The 19180-nt window shown below is 42.0% G+C and overlaps 1 protein-coding gene across 1 annotated transcript in view; it reads right to left on the reverse strand.

Moving 5' to 3' along the window:
- Positions 1–1205: 1205 nt before the first annotated feature.
- The window catches only part of LOC140000709 (uncharacterized), a 53656-nt gene continuing 35681 nt past the window's right edge, over positions 1206–19180 (reverse strand). Inside the window, exons 2-4 of the mRNA XM_072031363.1 lie at positions 4192–5584; positions 1873–3258; positions 1206–1229 (exon numbers count right to left, since the gene is read on the reverse strand). Coding sequence (XP_071887464.1) covers positions 1206–1229; positions 1873–3258; positions 4192–5584 — 2803 coding nt within the window. The remainder of the gene's footprint in view (positions 1230–1872; positions 3259–4191; positions 5585–19180) is intronic.

Here is a 19180-nt window from a genome sequence, read left to right on the forward strand (position 1 = left end):
GGGCTTTGAGTGCACCCTCAGTAAGTTTGCAGATGACACCAAGTTAGGTGCATGTGTCGATCTGCTCGAGGGTAGGAAGGCTCTGCAGGAGGATCTGGATAGGCTGCACAGATGGGCTGAGGTCAACTGCATGAAGTTTAACAAGGCCAAGTGCCGGGTCCTGCACCTGGGGCGCAATAACCCCAAGCAGAGCTACAGGCTGGGAGATGAGTGGTTGGAGAGCTGCCAGGCAGAGAAGGACCTGGGAGTGATGGTGGACAGTCGGCTGAATATGAGCCAGCAGTGTGCTCAGGTGGCCAAGAAGGCCAACGGCATCCTGGCTTGTATCAGAAACAGTGTGACCAGCAGGGCTAGGGAGGTGATCGTCCCCCTGTACTTGGCTCTGGTGAGGCCGCACCTCGAGTACTGTGTTCAGTTTTGGGCCCCTCGCTACAAGAAGAACATCGAGGTGCTTGAGCGGGTCCAAAGAAGGGCGACGAAGCTGGTGAGGCTCCTGGAGAACAAGTCCTACGAGGAGCGGCTGAAGGAGCTGGGCTTGTCCAGCCTGGAGAAGAGGAGGCTCAGGGGCGACCTTATCACTCTCTACAGATACCTAAAGGAGGCTGTAGTGAGGTAGGGATTGGCCTGTTCTCCCACGTGCCTGGTGACAGGACAAGGGGGAATGGGCTCAAGTTGCGCCAGGGGAGTTTTAGGTTGGATCTTAGGAAGAACTTCTTTACTGAAAGGGTTGTTAGGCACTGGAACAGGCTGCCTGGGGAAGTGGTGGAGTCACCGTCCCTGGAAGTCTTCTAAAGACGTTTAGATGCAGAGCTTAGGGATATGGTTTAGTGGGGACTGTTAGTGTTATGTCAGAGGTTGGACTCGATGATCTTGAGGTCCCTTCCAACCTAGAAATTCTGTGATTCTGTGATTCTGTGACATCAGGAAGAGGTTCTTCACCAAGAGCGTGGTTGCACACTGGAGCAGGCTCCCCAGGGACGTAGTCACTGCACTAAGCCTGTCTGAATTTAAAAAGTAATTGGACTGTGCACATAGTCACACGGTCTAAACTTTTGGGCAGACCTGTGCAGTGCCAGGAGTTGAACTTGATGATCCTTATGGGTCCCTTCCAACTCAGGATATTCTATGATTCTAATATAAGAGGAAAGTGATGAATTTCATATAGGGAAAGAGAAGGAATCTGATTTGCAAGGAACTGTGAAGGGTCACAAACTGTTTTTTGTCCTCAGCTGTCAAGATTGGATCACTGTGTTTTAGATTTTCAGACTTGGTCTTGCCTCTATCATTTTTTCTCTCCTGGTACTAGTATACATGGCTTTGTACCATCACTCCCATGGATTTGATTTCACAGAATCACACAGAATTTCTAGGTTGGAAGAGACCTCAAAATGATCGAGTCCAACCTCTAACCTAACACTAACAGTCCCCACTAAACCATATCCCTAAGCTCTACATCTAAACGTCTTTAGAAGACTTCCAGGGATGGTGACTCCACCACCTCCCTGGGCAGCCCGTTCCAGTGCCTAACAACCCTTTCAGTAAAGAAGTTCTTCCTAACATCTAACCTAAAACTCCCCTGGCGCAACTTGAGCCCATTCCCCCTTGTCCTGTCACCAGGCACGTGGGAGAACAGGCCAATCCCTACCTCACTACAGCCTCCTTTAGGTATCTGTAGAGAGTGATAAGGTCGCCCCTGAGCCTCCTCTTCTCCAGGCTGGACAAGCCCAGCTCCTTCAGCCGCTCCTCGTAGGACTTGTTCTCCAGGAGCCTCACCAGCTTCGTCGCCCTTCTTTGGACCCGCTCAAGCACCTCGATGTTCTTCTTGTAGCGAGGGGCCCAAAACTGAACACAGTAGTCGAGGTGCAGCCTCACCAGAGCCAAGTACAGGGGGACGATCACCTCCCTAGCCCTGCTGGTCACACTGTTTCTGATACAAGCCAGGATGCCGTTGGCCTTCTTGGCCACCTGAGCACACTGCTGGCTCATATTCAGCCGACTGTCCACCATCACTCCCAGGTCCTTCTCTGCCTGGCAGCTCTCCAACCACTCATCTCCCAGCCTGTAGCTCTGCTTGGGGTTATTGCGCCCCAGGTGCAGGACCCGGCACTTGGCCTTGTTAAACTTCATGCAGTTGACCTCAGCCCATCTGTGCAGCCTATCCAGATCCTCCTGCAGAGCCTTCCTACCCTCGAGCAGATCGACACACGCACCTAGCTTGGTGTCATCTGCAAACTTACTGAGGGTGCACTCAGTGCCGTCATCCAGATCATCGATGAAGATATTAAAGAGGACCGGCCCCAGCACCGAGCCCTGGGGGACGCCACTAGTGACTGGCCTCCAACTGGACTTGACTCCATTTACCACAACTCTTTGGGCCCGGCTATCCAGCCAGTTTCTAACCCAACGAAGCGTGTGCCAGTCCAAGCCAAGAGCAGCCAGTTTCTTGAGGAGAATGCTGTGGGAGACGGTGTCAAAAGCCTTGCTGAAGTCAAGGTAGACCACATCCACAGCCTTTCCCTCATCCACCCAGCGCGTCACTTTGTCGTAGAAGGAGATCAGGTTCGTCAAGCAGGATCTGCCTTCCATAAACCCATGCTGACTGGGCCTGATCGCCTGCTTGCCCTTCAAGTGCCGCATGATGACTCCCAAGAGGATCTGCTCCATGAGCTTCCCTGGTACGGAGGTCAAACTGACAGGCCTGTAGTTCCCCGGGTCTGCCCTCCGGTCCTTCTTGTAGATGGGCGTCACATTTGCTAGTCGCCAGTCAGCTGGGACCTCCCCCGATAGCCAGGACTGCTGATAAATGATGGATAGGGGCTTGGCCAGCTCCTCTGCCAGTTCTCTCAGTACCCTTGGGTGGATCCCATCCGGCCCCATCGATTTGTGCACATCCAAGTGCCGTAGCAGGTCACCAACCAGTTCTTCATGGATGGTGAGGGCCACATCCCGCTCCCCGTCCCCTTCCACCAGTTCTGGGTAGTGGGTATCCAGAGAGCAACCGGTTTTGCCACTAAAGACTGAGGCAAAGAAGGCATTAAGCACCTCCACCTTTTCCTCATCTCTTGTAATTAAGTTTCCCCCTGCATCCAGTAAAGGATGGGGATTCTCCCTAGTCCTCCTTTTTGTGTTGATGTATTTATAAAAGCGTTTTTTGTTATCTTTAACAGCAGTAGCCAGATTGAGCTCCAGATGAGCTTTGGCCTTCCTAATCTTGTCCCTGCACAGCCTCGCTACATCCTTATAGTCCTCCTTAGTGGCCTGCCCAATTTTCCAAAGATTATAAACCCTCTTTTTTCTCCTAAGCTCAAGCCACAGTTCTCTGTTGAGCCAGGCTGGTCTTCTTCCCTGCTGGCTCATCTTTGGGCGCATGGGAATAGACCGCTCCTGCGCCATTAGGATTTCCCTCTTGAAGAGCGCCCAGCCTTCCTGGACTCCTCTGCCCTTCAGAACCGCCTCCCATGGGACTCCACCAACTAGTGTCCTGAGCAGCCCAAAGTCAGCCCTCCGAAAGTCCAATACAGTAGTTTTACTGGTTCCCTTCCTGGCCTCGCCAAGAATAGAGAACTCCACCATTTCGTGGTCACTCTGCCCATTTAAACATAGACTCTGACAGTACTTTGTCTATTTGCATGCCAGAAGATAGATGTGAAGGGGAATCACAGAATCATACAGAATCACAAAACTTCTAGGTTGGAAGAGACCTCAAGATCATCGAGTCCAACCTCTAACCTAACACTAACAGTCCCCACTAAACCATATCCCTAAGCTCTACATCTAAACGTCTTTAGAAGACTTCCAGGGATGGTGACTCCACCACCTCCCTGGGCAGCCCGTTCCAGTGCCTAACAACCCTTTCAGTAAAGAAGTTCTTCCTAACATCTAACCTAAAACTCCCCTGGCGCAACTTGAGCCCATTCCCCCTTGTCCTGTCACCAGGCACGTGGGAGAACAGGCCAATCCCTACCTCACTACAGCCTCCTTTAGGTATCTGTAGAGAGTGATAAGGTCGCCCCTGAGCCTCCTCTTCTCCAGGCTGGACAAGCCCAGCTCCTTCAGCCGCTCCTCGTAGGACTTGTTCTCCAGGAGCCTCACCAGCTTCGTCGCCCTTCTTTGGACCCGCTCAAGCACCTCGATGTTCTTCTTGTAGCGAGGGGCCCAAAACTGAACACAGTACTCGAGGTGCGGCCTCACCAGAGCCAAGTACAGGGGGACGATCACCTCCCTAGCCCTGCTGGTCACACTGTTTCTGATACAAGCCAGGATGCCGTTGGCCTTCTTGGCCACCTGAGCACACTGCTGGCTCATATTCAGCCGACTGTCCACCATCACTCCCAGGTCCTTCTCTGCCTGGCAGCTCTCCAACCACTCATCTCCCAGCCTGTAGCTCTGCTTGGGGTTATTGCGCCCCAGGTGCAGGACCCGGCACTTGGCCTTGTTAAACTTCATGCAGTTGACCTCAGCCCATCTGTGCAGCCTATCCAGATCCTCCTGCAGAGCCTTCCTACCCTCGAGCAGATCGACACATGCACCTAACTTGGTGTCATCTGCAAACTTACTGAGGGTGCACTCAAAGCCCTCATCCAGATCATTGATGAAGATGTTAAAGAGGACCGGCCCCAGCACCGAGCCCTGGGGGACGCCACTAGTGACTGGCTTCCAACTGGACTTGACTCCATTTACCACAACTCTTTGGGCCGGGCTATCCAGCCAGTTTCTAACCCAACGAAGCGTGTGCCAGTCCAAGCCAAGAGCAGCCAGTTTCTTGAGGAGAATGCTGTGGGAGACGGTGTCAAAAGCCTTGCTGAAGTCAAGGTAGACCACATCCACAGCCTTTCCCTCATCCACCCAGCGCGTCACTTTGTCATAGAAGGAGATCAGGTTCGTCAAGCAGGATCTGCCTTTCATAAACCCATGCTGACTGGGCCTGATCGCCTGCTTGCCCTTCAAGTGCCGCATGATGACTCCCAAGAGGATCTGCTCCATGAGCTTCCCTGGTACGGAGGTCAAACTGACAGGCCTGTAGTTCCCCGGGTCAGTCCTCCGGCCCTTCTTGTAGATGGGCGTCACGTTTGCTAGCCGCCAGTCAACTGGGACCTCCCCCGATAGCCAGGACTGCTGATAAATGATGGATAGGGGCTTGGCCAGCTCCTCTGCCTGTTCTTTCAGTACCCTTGGGTGGATCCCATCCGGCCCCATCGACTTGTGCACATCCAAGTGCCGTAGCAGGTCACCAACCAGTTCTTCGTGGATAGTGAGGGCCACATCCTGCTCCCCATCCCCTTCCACCAGCTCAGGGTACTGGGTATCCAGAGAACAACCGGTATTGCCGCTAAAGACTGAGGCAAAGAAGGCATTAAGCACCTCCACCTTTTCCTCATCTCTTGTAACTAAGTTTCCCCCCGCATCCAGTAAAGGATGGGGATTCTCCCTAGTCCTCCTTTTTGTGTTGATGTATTTATAAAAGCGTTTTTTGTTATCTTTAATGGCAGTAGCCAGACTGAGCTCCAGATGAGCTTTGGCCTTCCTAATCTTGTCCCTGCACAGCCTCGCTACATCCTTATAGTCCTCCCTAGTGGCCTGCCCACTTTTCCAATGATTATAAACCCTCTTTTTTCTCCTAAGCTCAAGCCACAGTTCTCTGTTGAGCCAGGCTGGTCTTCTTCCCTGCTGGCTCATCTTTGGGCACATGGGAACAGACCGCTCCTGTGCCATTAAGATTTCCCTCTTGAAGAGCGCCCAGCCTTCCTGGACCCCTCTGCCCTTCAGAACCGCCTCCCAAGGGATTCCACCAACTAGTGTCCTGAGCAGCCCAAAGTCAGCCCTCCGAAAGTCCAATACAGTGGTTTTACTGGTTCCCTTCCTGGCCTCGCCAAGAATAGAGAACTCCACCATTTCGTGGTCACTCTGACCAAGACAGCTCCCGACAATCACATCCTCCACCAGTCCTTCTCTGTTTGTGAAGAGAAGGTCTAGCGGGGCGCCACCCCTGGTAGGCTCACTAACTAGCTGCGTCAGAAAGCTATCTTCCACGCTCTCCAGAAACCTCCTAGACTGCTTTCTCTGGGCTGTGTTGTGCTTCCAGGATATGTCAGGGAAGTTGAAGTCCCCCACGAGTACAAGCGCTGAAGATTTTGCAACTTCTGTCAGTTGCCTGTAGAACTCCTCATCCGTCTCCTCATCCTGGTTCGGCGGTCTATAGCAGACCCCGACCAGGACACTAGCCTTGTTGTGCCTGCTGATCCTAACCCAAAGGGACTCGATCTTGTCATTCCTAGCCTCGAGTTCTACAACATCGAAAGACTCTCTAATATAGAGAGCCACACCACCACCCCTTCTGTGCTGCCTGTCCCTTCTGAAGAGCTTATAGCCAGTCATTGCAGCACTCCAGTCATGAGACTGGTCCCACCACGTTTCCGTGATGGCAACCAAGTCGTAGCCTGTCCGCTGCACGATGGCTTCCAGCTCCTCCTGTTTGTTACCCATGCTGCGTGCATTGGTGTAGATGCACTTCAGCTGGGCCTTTACCTTATCCTCCGGCCTTTCCATTGCTCCCCCTGGCACAGCCCCAACAATCCTTACTTCAGCCCCATCCCCCTTCTTACCTAGTGTCGTGGTTTAACCCGGCCGGCAGCTAAACACCACGCAGCTGTTCGCTCACCCTCCCCCCTCCCTCTCTGGGACGGGGGAGAGAAATGGAGAGTGAAGCCCGTGAGTTGAGACAAAGACAGTTTAATAAGACAGGAAAATAATAATAACAAAATAATAATAACAATAATAATAATAATGATACAATGGTTATAATACGAAAGTAATAATAGTATGTACAAACAAGTGATGCACAATGCAATTGCTCACCACCCGCTGACCGATGCCCAGCCTAACCCCGAGCAGTCCGGCCCCCTCCCCCCAGCTAGCCACCCCTATATATTGTTTAGCATGACGTCAGATGGTATGGAATACCCCTTTGGCTAGTTTGGGTCACCTGTCCTGGGTCTGTCCCCTCCCAGCTCTTACTGCACCCCCAGCCTGCCCGTTGGCAGGACAGAGCAAAAGGCTGAGATGTCCTTGGCTTAGTATAAGCACTGCTCTGCAACAATTAAAGCATCGGGGTGTTATCAGCACTCTTCTCACCCTAAGCCAAAACACAGCATTCCACCAGCTACTAGGAAGAAAATTAATTCTGTGCTAACTGAAACCAGGACACCTAGTTTAAAGCCCTATCAATGAGCCCCGCCAGCTCCTGGCCAAGGATCCTTTTTCCCCTAAAGGATAGGGACCCGTCTACGGCCATCAGACCAGGTGCTGAGTAAACTGCCCCCTGGTCGAAAAACCCAAGATTTCTGCGTTGGCACCAGCCCCGGAGCCACGTGTTTAACAGGTGGGCTTTCCTTGTCCTCTCCGTACCCCTCCCTGTCAACGTAGGGATGGACGAAAACACTACCTGCACTCCCGCTCCATTCTCTAACCGTCCCAGCCCCCTAAAGTCTCTTTTGATTGCCTTCAGGCTTCTGTCTTCAATGTCGTCACTGCCCGCCTGGACTATCAGAAGAGGATAATAATCAGAGGGGCGTACCAGGTTGGGAAGCTTCCTGGCAACGTCCCTGACCCTGGCCCCAGGGAGGCAGCAGACTTCCCTATGGGTAGGGTCAGGCCGACAAATAGGGCCCTCTGTTCCCCTAAGGATAGAGTCTCCCACAACAATCACCCTTCTTTCTTTCTTGATGGAGGCAGTCCTGATGCGTGGAGAAAAGGATCTTAGACCTCCATTCTCTTGGTCCATTACACCCTAATGAACAGCCCCATGCCTTCAGAAGCAGCTTTTAAATTTTGTCTTTTTCTCTTCTTATCTCTCCTCATAAGATATTTCTTTTGAATCTTCACATTGTTTTTGTTAATTGTTTGCATTTTTTCCCTCTTTATGAAGTCTTCTCAGTTTATCCTAGTGCCTTTCATGTATTCACCTTCAAATCCTATTTCTGTTCTGCACAGCCCATACCCAGCACAGTAACTCTGATATTTCCAACACAAACAGCAAGCAAATGTTCTCAGAAAGAATATGAGAATAAGACATAAGAATGTCAAGGACAAGCAAGTTCTTTTCTCTTATGACAAAAAAAAAAAAAAAAAAAAAAAAAAAAAAAAAAAAAAAAAAGAGGTTATCAACAATATGCAAAATTATAGCTCTTTCTGCCTTTCTTACTATACTAAGCCTGTCCCAGCTGAAAATTCTCTGAAATGGTAAAAGTTGAAAATTAAACCCTTGATAATAGGTTGGGTAGTACAGGGGGTGGGGGGTTGAATTATTGTTTCAGAGTTGCCTTTGGTCATTTCTTTGTTTTTCTTTTTAACATTTAATTCTCAACATAGGGAAGTGAAAAAATGATGTTATGAATTTTTAGAAGTATTGACACAAGAGAATAGTTTATCTCTTTCTAAGCCACTGCAGTCTATTATGTAATAATACACATAGTACATAATAACATATATTTGTGCAGCATTTAGGAAATGTGTGCTATTTACCTGATGGACTAAAATAACTACCTCAAAGCTGTTGCAGCCTTTAAGGTAAACATGTGTTTTGGCATGCATACTAATCTTAAAAACATATACTATTTACCCCATATGCTGTAATTACAGTCTATTGTATACACCTATAGAAAGGCACACTTAAATGGATTTTTGTCAAGATGGTTCATAACAGATCATTCAGATTTCTTAAGTCTATCATGTACAGTAAGTACTTAGATGATAAATCAATCATTTTTGTACCACTTTTACCTGTTTTTTGTTTGGGTTTTAAAGAGATTAGATCATAATAGACAACACTGTGGCCAAATGTTACGAGGAGTAAGCATGAAAAAAAATGTCTATGATAAAGTGCCAAATGGCTTGTTCATTTAAACCCAGCTGCATATCCAGGGGTGGAATATGTCTTTGTGCAATGTGTTAGCAAAATGGCTGGTATAAAGCATTGCTGGAAGGGCCCTGAGATCCTGATCTAATGTGATTAATGCAAGCAGTTTACTTGTACTCAGATACAATCATATTTTAGATATGTAGAAATATTTGCCATACCATAAATTGTTAATTGGTCAATGGAGAGATACAGGTATCTCTGAAGGTCTCTGGAATCCAATGCAGTCCATACAGAATATATGGCTGAATGACATTTTGTTTTCCCACTGCAAAGGAGAGATTTACACATACAAATCACTGTTTTTGGTGAAGAGGAAACCCTTTATGGTACACATATGTGAGTGTTTTGGGTTTGGGTGTACACAGTTTTAATACACATATATCACCAATTTCAATTTCAGTTACTATCTTTTGTGTGTCTGTGTGTTTTTTGTGCTGGCACTGTGGACACAATTCTAGTCACTCTGAATTTGGTCATAATTCTTTACAAGCAGAATTGGCTCATTATCTTTTTCCTTTATAAATCTATGATATTCTGATTACATAAATAAATTGTATTTTATTACCATTTTTCTTTTTCATACTTAGTTTCTACAAAACACAGACAAATTATGAGTGAACTACATTGAAGTTAAATAGTTTGGTTGGGAAAATTCAGATTATCACTTACTGAATTAAATTATGACATTATTCTATCAACAAAAATCAGAGCTTGTTTGCGAAATAAATAGAGACATTTTAGAGGTGGAAACCAAAATATAGTTATTGGGGATGCCTCTTTATAAAGGTTATAAGATGTTTGAGAAAGAAAGGTATTAGGAATTATTAAAGGAATATAAATAGTTAATATCTATTAACTCAATAACTGTTTATACTTTTATATTAACAACAGATTCAGATATGTTTTTTCATGCTATGTAGAACACAAAGTAATGGATAAACTATTATTCATTGTGAATAAGGATACCTAACCTCCGATGTCCTTTGTAACATGAGGTCTCTTAAAAACAAACAAACAAACAAACAAACAAACAAACAAACAAAAAACCATTATGAATTGAATTATATAGAATGTATATTGCAAGCATTCATTAAAACAACAAATAAATGCTACATTAAATGGATAATGAAATTGGAAAGATACAAAGGACACCCTGAATAATTTAGCTTATGACTGCTCCTACATAGACAGTGCGTAGAGTCTTCAACATTTCCTTACTCTGAGCAACAAAATGTTAATACTGGACAGCTTTCAGATACCTAAAACTACATTGCAATCTCACTCAAAACAAAACTAATTTATTGAGTGGTGGCTTGTATTCTTTTCATAAGTGAACTATAACATGCATGCTTTGGTACTACAACTAATTATATATATATATATATATATATGTATATATAATATAAAACTTTTAGGTTAGAGGCAAATAAATGACCAGAATCATTATTCTTAACATAAACCAGAGACAGTTTAACCTCTGCAATATTTTATTATTCTGTGTCAGAACAGTGTGACAGCTACTAATTGTTAGCTGTTGTTTTTTGTTGCCTGAGGGATCAGCTAAAGAAAAAAAGCTTCAGAGAATTTGAGGGAAAGACAGAGGGAAGGTTACACAGTATGCTATCATGAATAAATATTTGCAAGGCATCTTCACTATAAAGCATAGTTGTTTAGAGCAATGTAGACTACTTTTGACTCTGTGATCTTTCACTCTAAATTATGCCACCTAGACAAAAAGCCTTCTGTTCAGATGAACAAAATATAAAAGTAATGCTAACAAGAGTCCCTCCATTTATTTGTCAGCATCAAAGACACTAAGTCTAAAAATTTGACAAAGATAGTAGATTTTCAAATATTAGTTATGTAACAACATCCTTAAATCGAATGTTTGAATTCAATGATGCACCCATTGTCTCCATTGTTTCCATTGTCTGCACTAGGCTTACATATGGGTTATAAAACATACACCAAATCCACAGGAAAAAATAAGGCTGTGATTTTTAGGCTGGCAGTACTCTGTTTTTCTCAGAGAAAGGGAAATAATGAAGTGTGAGTATACAAACACACATGAATAAATAAATAAATAGAGATGGATTCTAGATTCCACGTGGTTTTGAAAGGACAAAAAAATTAAAAATGCCAAATTTTATAAAGAAACATAAGATGTTGCCAGGGGCCTTTGTTTAAATGTTTATAATCAATAACACACCTGTGAAAAAAACAGTCACATACTGATTTTTTTTTTTTTTAAAGGAGAGACCAAAATCGTACTATATTGCATAATCTATTCTAGGAAAATGTACCGGGTACCATGTGACCTGCCATAAGTTTTTTTCTGCTTTTATTTTTAAGTAGCTAATATATTCATGTTCATATATTTTTACTTTATTTAAAAACATAGTAGATTGAAAACATCTTGGCCATTTTTTTTTTTTTTACACTTTAAAAGCACATAATAAAAGGCATATATAAGGAAAATTGGTTAAAATGATAGGCACATCAAAGATTTTGTAGATCATGTAACCACTACCTAAGGTTATAAAAGCTTGTATATTATTTGAAATACACAAAACTCTCCTTATGATGTCTCCAAATTACTGCTGCAAAATATGGGATAATGTTAGATCACTGTGGAACATAGAAAAAAGTAGTATCCAGATTGTTAAATTATCCTCCTCTGTAAGGGACAGTTTAATGGTCTGAATGTGAACACACAATACGCATTTCTAATAATAGAGAACACTGGGGATACTCAGAAATGCTAATAAGAAAACAGGCCAAAAGAATAATAATAATCTACCAGTTCCTGTGCACTATTGTAAGTTTTATCTCTAAGAGGGTGGAAGGAAAAAAAAAAAAAAAGCTTAAACAAGGCCTATTAGCAGTAAATACTTCTGCCAATATCCCTCACAGTAGGGGAAGTCCTCCAGCAATTTTCACGATTAATTACCAGTGGCAAGCGTATTCATAATCTGGTGTTAATTTTGCAGTGTCTGAATGAACTCGGCTCTGGCATGCTCAGTTATTGTTTCCCTGCTACTAGTAGGATGTACTACTTGTTCAGGTCATGCTGTGTCAAAAGAGTGCTAATGTGTTTATATAAACACTACAAACAGCACCTGCTTTAACCACACTTTTTATTATTTTTTTCCATCACCAGTTGGAACATAAAGTACTTTGGTGTAGGAATGCAAATGATGAGAAAATATTATTACAGCTTGTGCTTGGGAAACAAATATCAAATGGAGACAGAAAATGAAATAAAAACTAATGCCTTTATAACTTCTTTGAATCAAAGCTCTTCTGCCCTTATTTTACAAGGTTTGAAGAGACTATTAGTGGCTAATTTGTCAGCTGCTACTGAGCATTGTGTTGCTTTCATTGAGACCATCTCTTATTATTAAGGCAATGAACTGCATGGAAAGAAGGAGCAGAGAAGACAAATGTAAATACACTCTTCATGATTTCATTTTTTGTGTTTTTCTTCATATTTTAGAATAATTTTGATAATACACTTTTGCAGATCCTATGGGCTGCCTAAGGAGAGCTTTTCCTGATAGGATTAATTGCCTGAGATGTCCAACATGCCAAGCAGAGACAACCCCGCTTGGTTAATGAGGATTCTTAGATATGTAATTGCGCAACCACATCTGCCCAGGTTGGAGTCCATTACCCAAGTAATTGAAAGAAATATGATTTTTATAAAAGCAGTAATACGCTCCAGGGTGTACATTGTCAGCCTCATACTCCTACTGTACTTGAGGCTTGTATAAATTACACCATAACTGCACACCAGGTTCTATATTCACTTAAAGGGTTTATACATACCAATTAACACTATTTTCACATTTACTGCAGAAAAGCTGATAGAAAAATCTAAGGTGTATGTATTCTTTCCTCTTTTCAGATGGAGAGAACAATCCAAGCATTTAAATGCAATGGGTTCATATATTAAAATATAAAAATCCACGGTGTTTTAAATGGTGTAAAATTAAAGTGTTACTTAGCTGACTACAGTACTAAATGAAATAACATAAAACAAAATGAGACCTTTTCAGACAAGATTATAAAACAAGGACTGCAGTACCTCTAAGAGTTCTACTGTTATAGACAAGAAATTAAATAAATCCTATTGTGCACATGACATTTCTACAACATTTTTTATTTTCCCTAGTGGTCTGCATTTATTCCTCATTTTAAGGTCTGGAGTTGGTTGTATTTATAAGAACAGATTAAAAATATTGTAGGTAAATCCTAACCAATTAGACATGTATTAAACAGCACCTACAGAACATCAGTGCTTAACAAAAAGAAAGATTTTTAGACCAAGTTATATTGCTCCCTGTTCCTGTTAATGTTCATGCACTCTGACTTCTACACATTGCTAACTGAAGTTAAGGTGGCATGTATGAAGCAACATGTAAAAATTACATCCGTATTATCCGTATAAACTATAATTCAACTACAGAGGTCTTAAAAAGAAATAAAAATAGAATAAAAACATATCCAACACAGTGGGCTGGGTGCACCTGTGAAAGGGATGAAACAAAACTGATTTTACCATCTCACAGTGCCTCCAGAAGTTGTCAATGTATTTGGTCAATATATTTTCTCTGCCAGGTGAGAAGAAATTCAACCTAGAACCCCCTAAAGCTAAAGCAAGCTCTGTGATTATCTTCTTATTTGCATATGTATCATTTTTCCACCCTCAGCCCAACTAAGACCTCATTGCACCCAAATTTCTGCAAGCAAAATGCTTTTGAAATGATGTCCATGGGTCTCCCAGCTTCATCCAAAGTGCTGTGTTAAAGAAAAGCAACGTAAGGAGAAGGAGAGGTAATGTAAGTATCAAATTCTCAGCTTCAATCATGGTAGATATGCCTAAGGATGTACAAATGTCATTACTTCATGGCATGAGGAAAGTTTGATTCCCCTTTTGAGCTTACCTCACTATGTCTTGCACCTCTGATATTTGATATAAAACAAAACAAAACATTTTTCTTATATTTATTTATTTTTCTTCAGAAATCAGAGGTCTGTATTCAGGTTATAATAACTGTGTTGGGCTCCATTCTCCAACATTTGTCGCTGTGATAGTGACAGTGGTGTCAAACGGTCATGAACAATAGCCTCATTCTGCACTTGCTCGCGATGGGACAAGGCAAGGAACAGAAGGAGACATCTGAGGAGGGTTAAAGGCCAAACATATGGAGCCTGAAGGAGCAGCGCATGCTCCTCAAACTAGCAAGGGGCCCACACTAACCTTTATTGTTGAAAAGAAGCTGCCAGCTGGATCAAGATTGGATTTCGTGAAAGGAGTGAGTTTCCAGGCCTCAGCAGTGCAGACACAGTAAGCATCTGCCTCCTTAGGGAAGGGATGAGTCCTGCACCCTGTAATGTGCAAGGGCAGCTAGCACACCCACGATGCCAAGGGTAACTTTTACTGCAATTCATACACAGAAAGAGAGCCCAACTGAAAGAAAATTAACCTGGCAGAGAGCTCTGCTATATCTACATTTATGTTCTAAACGAAGAAATTACACAGTTAGGCAGTAAGAACATGCTACATATTACCGGGATGCAGATTAATACTGATACTGGTCATATTACCAAAGTCTACACCCCGAACAAATGAGATCTGTTTTTAATGAATAAAATGACAATAAAGTCTCTGGATAAAAGCTTCTGGGTCAAAAAAATATTATTTCCTTCTCATTTGAGGCCACTGATAGGATAACACCTCTGGATATTGAATGGAATTTCAAGTATAGTTAGGGTATCAGTAGCAAGGTGGAGAAATTAATGTGGCTGTGAAAATGTATTTATGACCTGTTGCTTATGACATTGCTTTTTGGTCTCCTAATCTGCTCCCTGATTTCATGCAACACGTTCCAGCGTACACAGGCAAGGCAGGATGTCCTGTCCCAAAGATTGCCTCAGGATTGTCATCACATGCTGTCCCCTGGCAAGAGTACATGACATAATTGATCTAATCCAATAATAGAAGAAATGGGCAGATGGCAGCTAGAATTCCTGAAAGCCTTGTTACATTATTATCATCCAAAAGAAAGAAAATAGAGATAACAGCCTGCAATGGGGTATTCCTCTATTTTTCAGTACCTGAGCACAGTGTACAAGGGAACCCATCCAGGACATAACTCCAGCTCTCCATTCTTCTAGCCCACAACCACCAGAATGTGCTGTTTAGAGCAGGCTGCAGTCTGAATTTGCACTAAGACTGATATAATGTGCAATGTACCCTTACCCTGTATTTCTCCTCATGGGCCACCTCTGAGTGCAGTGGTAGGAATGGGTAGATGGGATGCAGAGAACAAGCAGTGAAGCTGTTCAGACTATATGCATATCTAGGCATTTTCCACGTGAAGGAGCAATCCCCTTCACTGTATGACAAGCGCTTTATATTCTATTTATACCATCTTGGTATAAGAAATACAACATGGCCAAAAAAATATTCCCTCACTTGTCTTGAAGATTCACAGTCCAGTATACTTACGCTATATGTTAATTGTGTATGCTAGTTGATACATACATGTTTCGTTGGCAACTCTATTAGACTGAAAACACTCTTGTTTTCTTGCTATGTTATCAGATTGCAAACTTCAACAACCTTGCGACTTCTTAATCATTTCTAACTTTGAACTTAATTGGTTAGGAACTCCATAAGTAATGGTGTTTTCAAAGTAATTAACTTGAAACCTGTGAATCACCACAATAAAACATGACTAATATAATGTGCAGAAACTGTGTACAGAATTTATACAGAATTTATGATCCTGCTTCTTTGCATTTATCAAAAAAAAAAAAAAAAAAAAAAAAAAAAAAAGGAATCCAGCAAAGTATTCATAGCTATTTGAAGTTGATAGTTGGTTTTGGTCACTAATTTCCCTATTCATGATACACTATTGCTGGCTAATTAGCACAGGTATCAGCACTTTAAATTAAATGTTTAATGATTTGCGAAGGAGGAAAACTTCCCTAGCAAAACAACAAGAACAAAAAAGGAATATTTTTAATTTTATGAAACAGGCCTAATTATTTGTCTTTTGGAATATGTGAATTAATAATATTTGTCTGAACCTAACTGAAATAGATTTTCTATCTTCAAAATTATGTCACTTCATTCATGTACATGTATATTGTGTTTTGTTTAGCATCAGACTGCAGTAAGTTCATTTGCATATTTTCTAGTACATTATGGAATAATTTAAAGGATCCTTAAGTACTTTGCAAATTTGCAATTTGTAATTTAAAAATTATATATTCACTTTTCTCAGCCTACTTCATGCTAAAAAGACAGTATAAACAACTGGCTCAATACCAATATAATCCCTTTTAGCAATGATTTCTCAGTATTTACTAGCAGGCAGCAAGGCACAAATTTGCTGTGTATATTTTGCCTATGAACAGAGGCTGAAGCAAGAGATGATGGACATTATACTACCCAGGAGGAAGCTCAGGAGACAATATTTCTCAGGGACTACCTCTGTGAGCACTTCCTAAGACTAATAAAAATATCTCCCTTACATTTGCAGGAGCTAAATAGCAGAGTTCTCGATCTATGTGAATTTGTGAAAAAGTAAAATCCAAAGCCACAGAAACAAAACATTTCTAAAGCAAAACATGCTCCTTGGATTAATTCAGATTAACAAATTGCACAAGGACTTCCAGCTCATATTTCAGCAAAGCTGGTAATATCATTTGTGACTCCTAGATTGTATCTTTTTCTTGCTGTAGAGCCCAGTCCAAGCAGGGCCATTTCCCACGCTTCTATGCTGAGCCCTGAGATACTTGCTTTGTTGTGCGGTGCCTACCTAGGATTTTGTCATAAGGTCCCTGATCAACTAACTATGGCCTAACATAACAGAAAGATTTTTAAAACAACTAAACGTCATAAAACCTCATTTTACTGTGTAAAGTTATGTATCTTCTTACGGTGAAACGTGATTTTATTTAAAAAAATAAATAAATAAAATCAGAAGATCTAATGGTAAACCAAGTATACTAAGTACTACTGAGGCTACTTAGAACTTACAACTCACACATGTTCAAAATTACTTCTGAAGAAAAGGAAGAGTTTGTAATGGTTGTCTGTGATCCTGGGGGACTAATTTATAATGCAACTGTTAATTAGGTAATACATCTACTTTGAAGAAATCTTGATTAAAATAGGGAAAGTAAATGATGTCAAACTGGTCATTTCAAACTTGTAAGGTTGAAATTTTAAGTCCATACTAAAGTTGGTTAAGTCAACTAAACCACTGGTTCCTCATCATATTATACATTTCTCTCTTTCTCTTGAACAGGGTGGGAATAGTCATCTAATTTCTCCTGACACCTCCTGTGTCAGCCTCTGCATTGAGCACTGCCATAGATTAAGACAAAGTGGCAAAAGAGAGCGGCTGTGTTCATGCCAAATAAATAGTACATGTACCTGAGTGTCTTTTCTCTTCACTGAAAAGCAGATACTGTGGTCGGTATTTCCCACTCTCACAAGCTCTAACACAACAATCCTGGTGAACACAATTTAAAAACAAGATACCTAGAAATTCAGGTAATCTGTAATTGATTTGGGGATTTGGGTACTAAAGGATTGGAATATCACACCAATTCTTATGTTCTTTAATAAACACCTGATGATGTAGGTGAGGTCTATCTGGCCCTAAAATAGAAAGGAAGCCAGAGAGCTGCAGCAAGAGAAGCTATTCGGCCAGTACTGAAGTGGGTGTGGGTGGGGAGGAATGAGAACTGTTTCCAATCAGTGAAGCCATTGTTTGCTGGGCATGTGGAATAAAACACTTTGCTGACCTAAGATGTCAGTTTGACCAGATGTCATCATTTTTTTTTCCTACTCTTTGACAGGGGAAGCTCAGTGACTCCCTCAGCAATTCCTTTTCCTGTCTACATCCAGTTTACCATTTAATTCTGAAGCTGTCCATTAGGTAGAATTTACGTATGTGCCATGTATCAGTAGCTCTTTTATTTTTTTTTTTCCATTTTCTCTTCCATGTACATATATCTATTTACCAAGGTGAGCCCCTTGTTCTTGTTGTGCCAGATTTTTCCCTTGTCCTGCAAATTGCTAATTGCAACTATTTGCTTTTTATGCCTGAACTGAAAATAGTGGGAACATTTAGATTGTTTTTCTGTGGCATGGACACAGCTGCCCTCTTTTGCCATTTTGTCTCAATCTGTGGCAGTACTCAGTGCAGAGGCTGGCTCAAGAGGTAAGAAATTAAATGACCTTTCCTAACCCATTCAAGAGAAAGAGATAGATGCATAATATTATGAGGCACTGCTGGTTTAGTTGTCTTATCCATCCCGTGACTTGTTTCTTCTCATTCACAGAAAAGCCTGGCATGTTACTAGCAATGGTATTTATATTTTCTTTTTTAATTTTTCTTTTTTTCTCTCATCCTGTGTGTGCTTTCAGTTTTCACTAGTCAGTCTTCCTGTTCAGTCTTCTCTCTTTTACAGTATCTAAAATCTGATATAAAGAATGTTTTTCCAAGTACACATCAACTCCTTGAAGATTATTTATTTAGTTAGTTATACTAGAATAATGCACTTTCTGTTGTTTCCACATTTCTTCAGGAAGAATATCTGTGACCTTGTTCATCTAAGGTAATATCCATCTGCTACCATTGTCTCTGAGTAATAAAACTATGGTTAACTTTAATTTATTTTCCACCTGTTTCAATACATGGTTAAAGATGACACAACATCTCATTACAAGATATGGTTCTCCTGCTCAACAAAAAGTGGCTGCTAATGGTCTCTGCACCACTGGAATTTTAATACAGCTTTAGAAAGGCAGTGATGTATTTTCTAATACAAACATAGTAAAAAAATGTTCTGAAATTGTTTTACTCAGAGGCCGAAGGAAAATCCCTTTTTTGTCTTGGTTTCTCCATATACCAAATATAAAAACAATGAAGTGGCCTGATCAATGACAAAGTGCAAAAGAGTTGTTGCTGTGTACTCTAGGCTAATTAAATGAAAGGAAAAATGTGAGTTGACTCTAGTAAACACCTGAGACTTATAGAAGATGTTTCAGAGCTGACTACTTCACAAGTCAGATGGAGAACTAACTCCTTAGTTTATATTCAAGGGACGTCATAACTGAAAGATACATAATTTATTAGTAAAATACGTATTATGCCCAGATTATTGAGTTCCAAATTATGCTTGATCTTTACTACTTGTAAATAGTAAAACACTAGTAACAATAACTCAGTGATTTAA

The sequence above is a fragment of the Anas platyrhynchos genome, chromosome Z, assembly GCF_047663525.1.
Source record: "Anas platyrhynchos isolate ZD024472 breed Pekin duck chromosome Z, IASCAAS_PekinDuck_T2T, whole genome shotgun sequence".
Classification (NCBI taxonomy): Eukaryota; Metazoa; Chordata; class Aves; order Anseriformes; family Anatidae; genus Anas; species Anas platyrhynchos.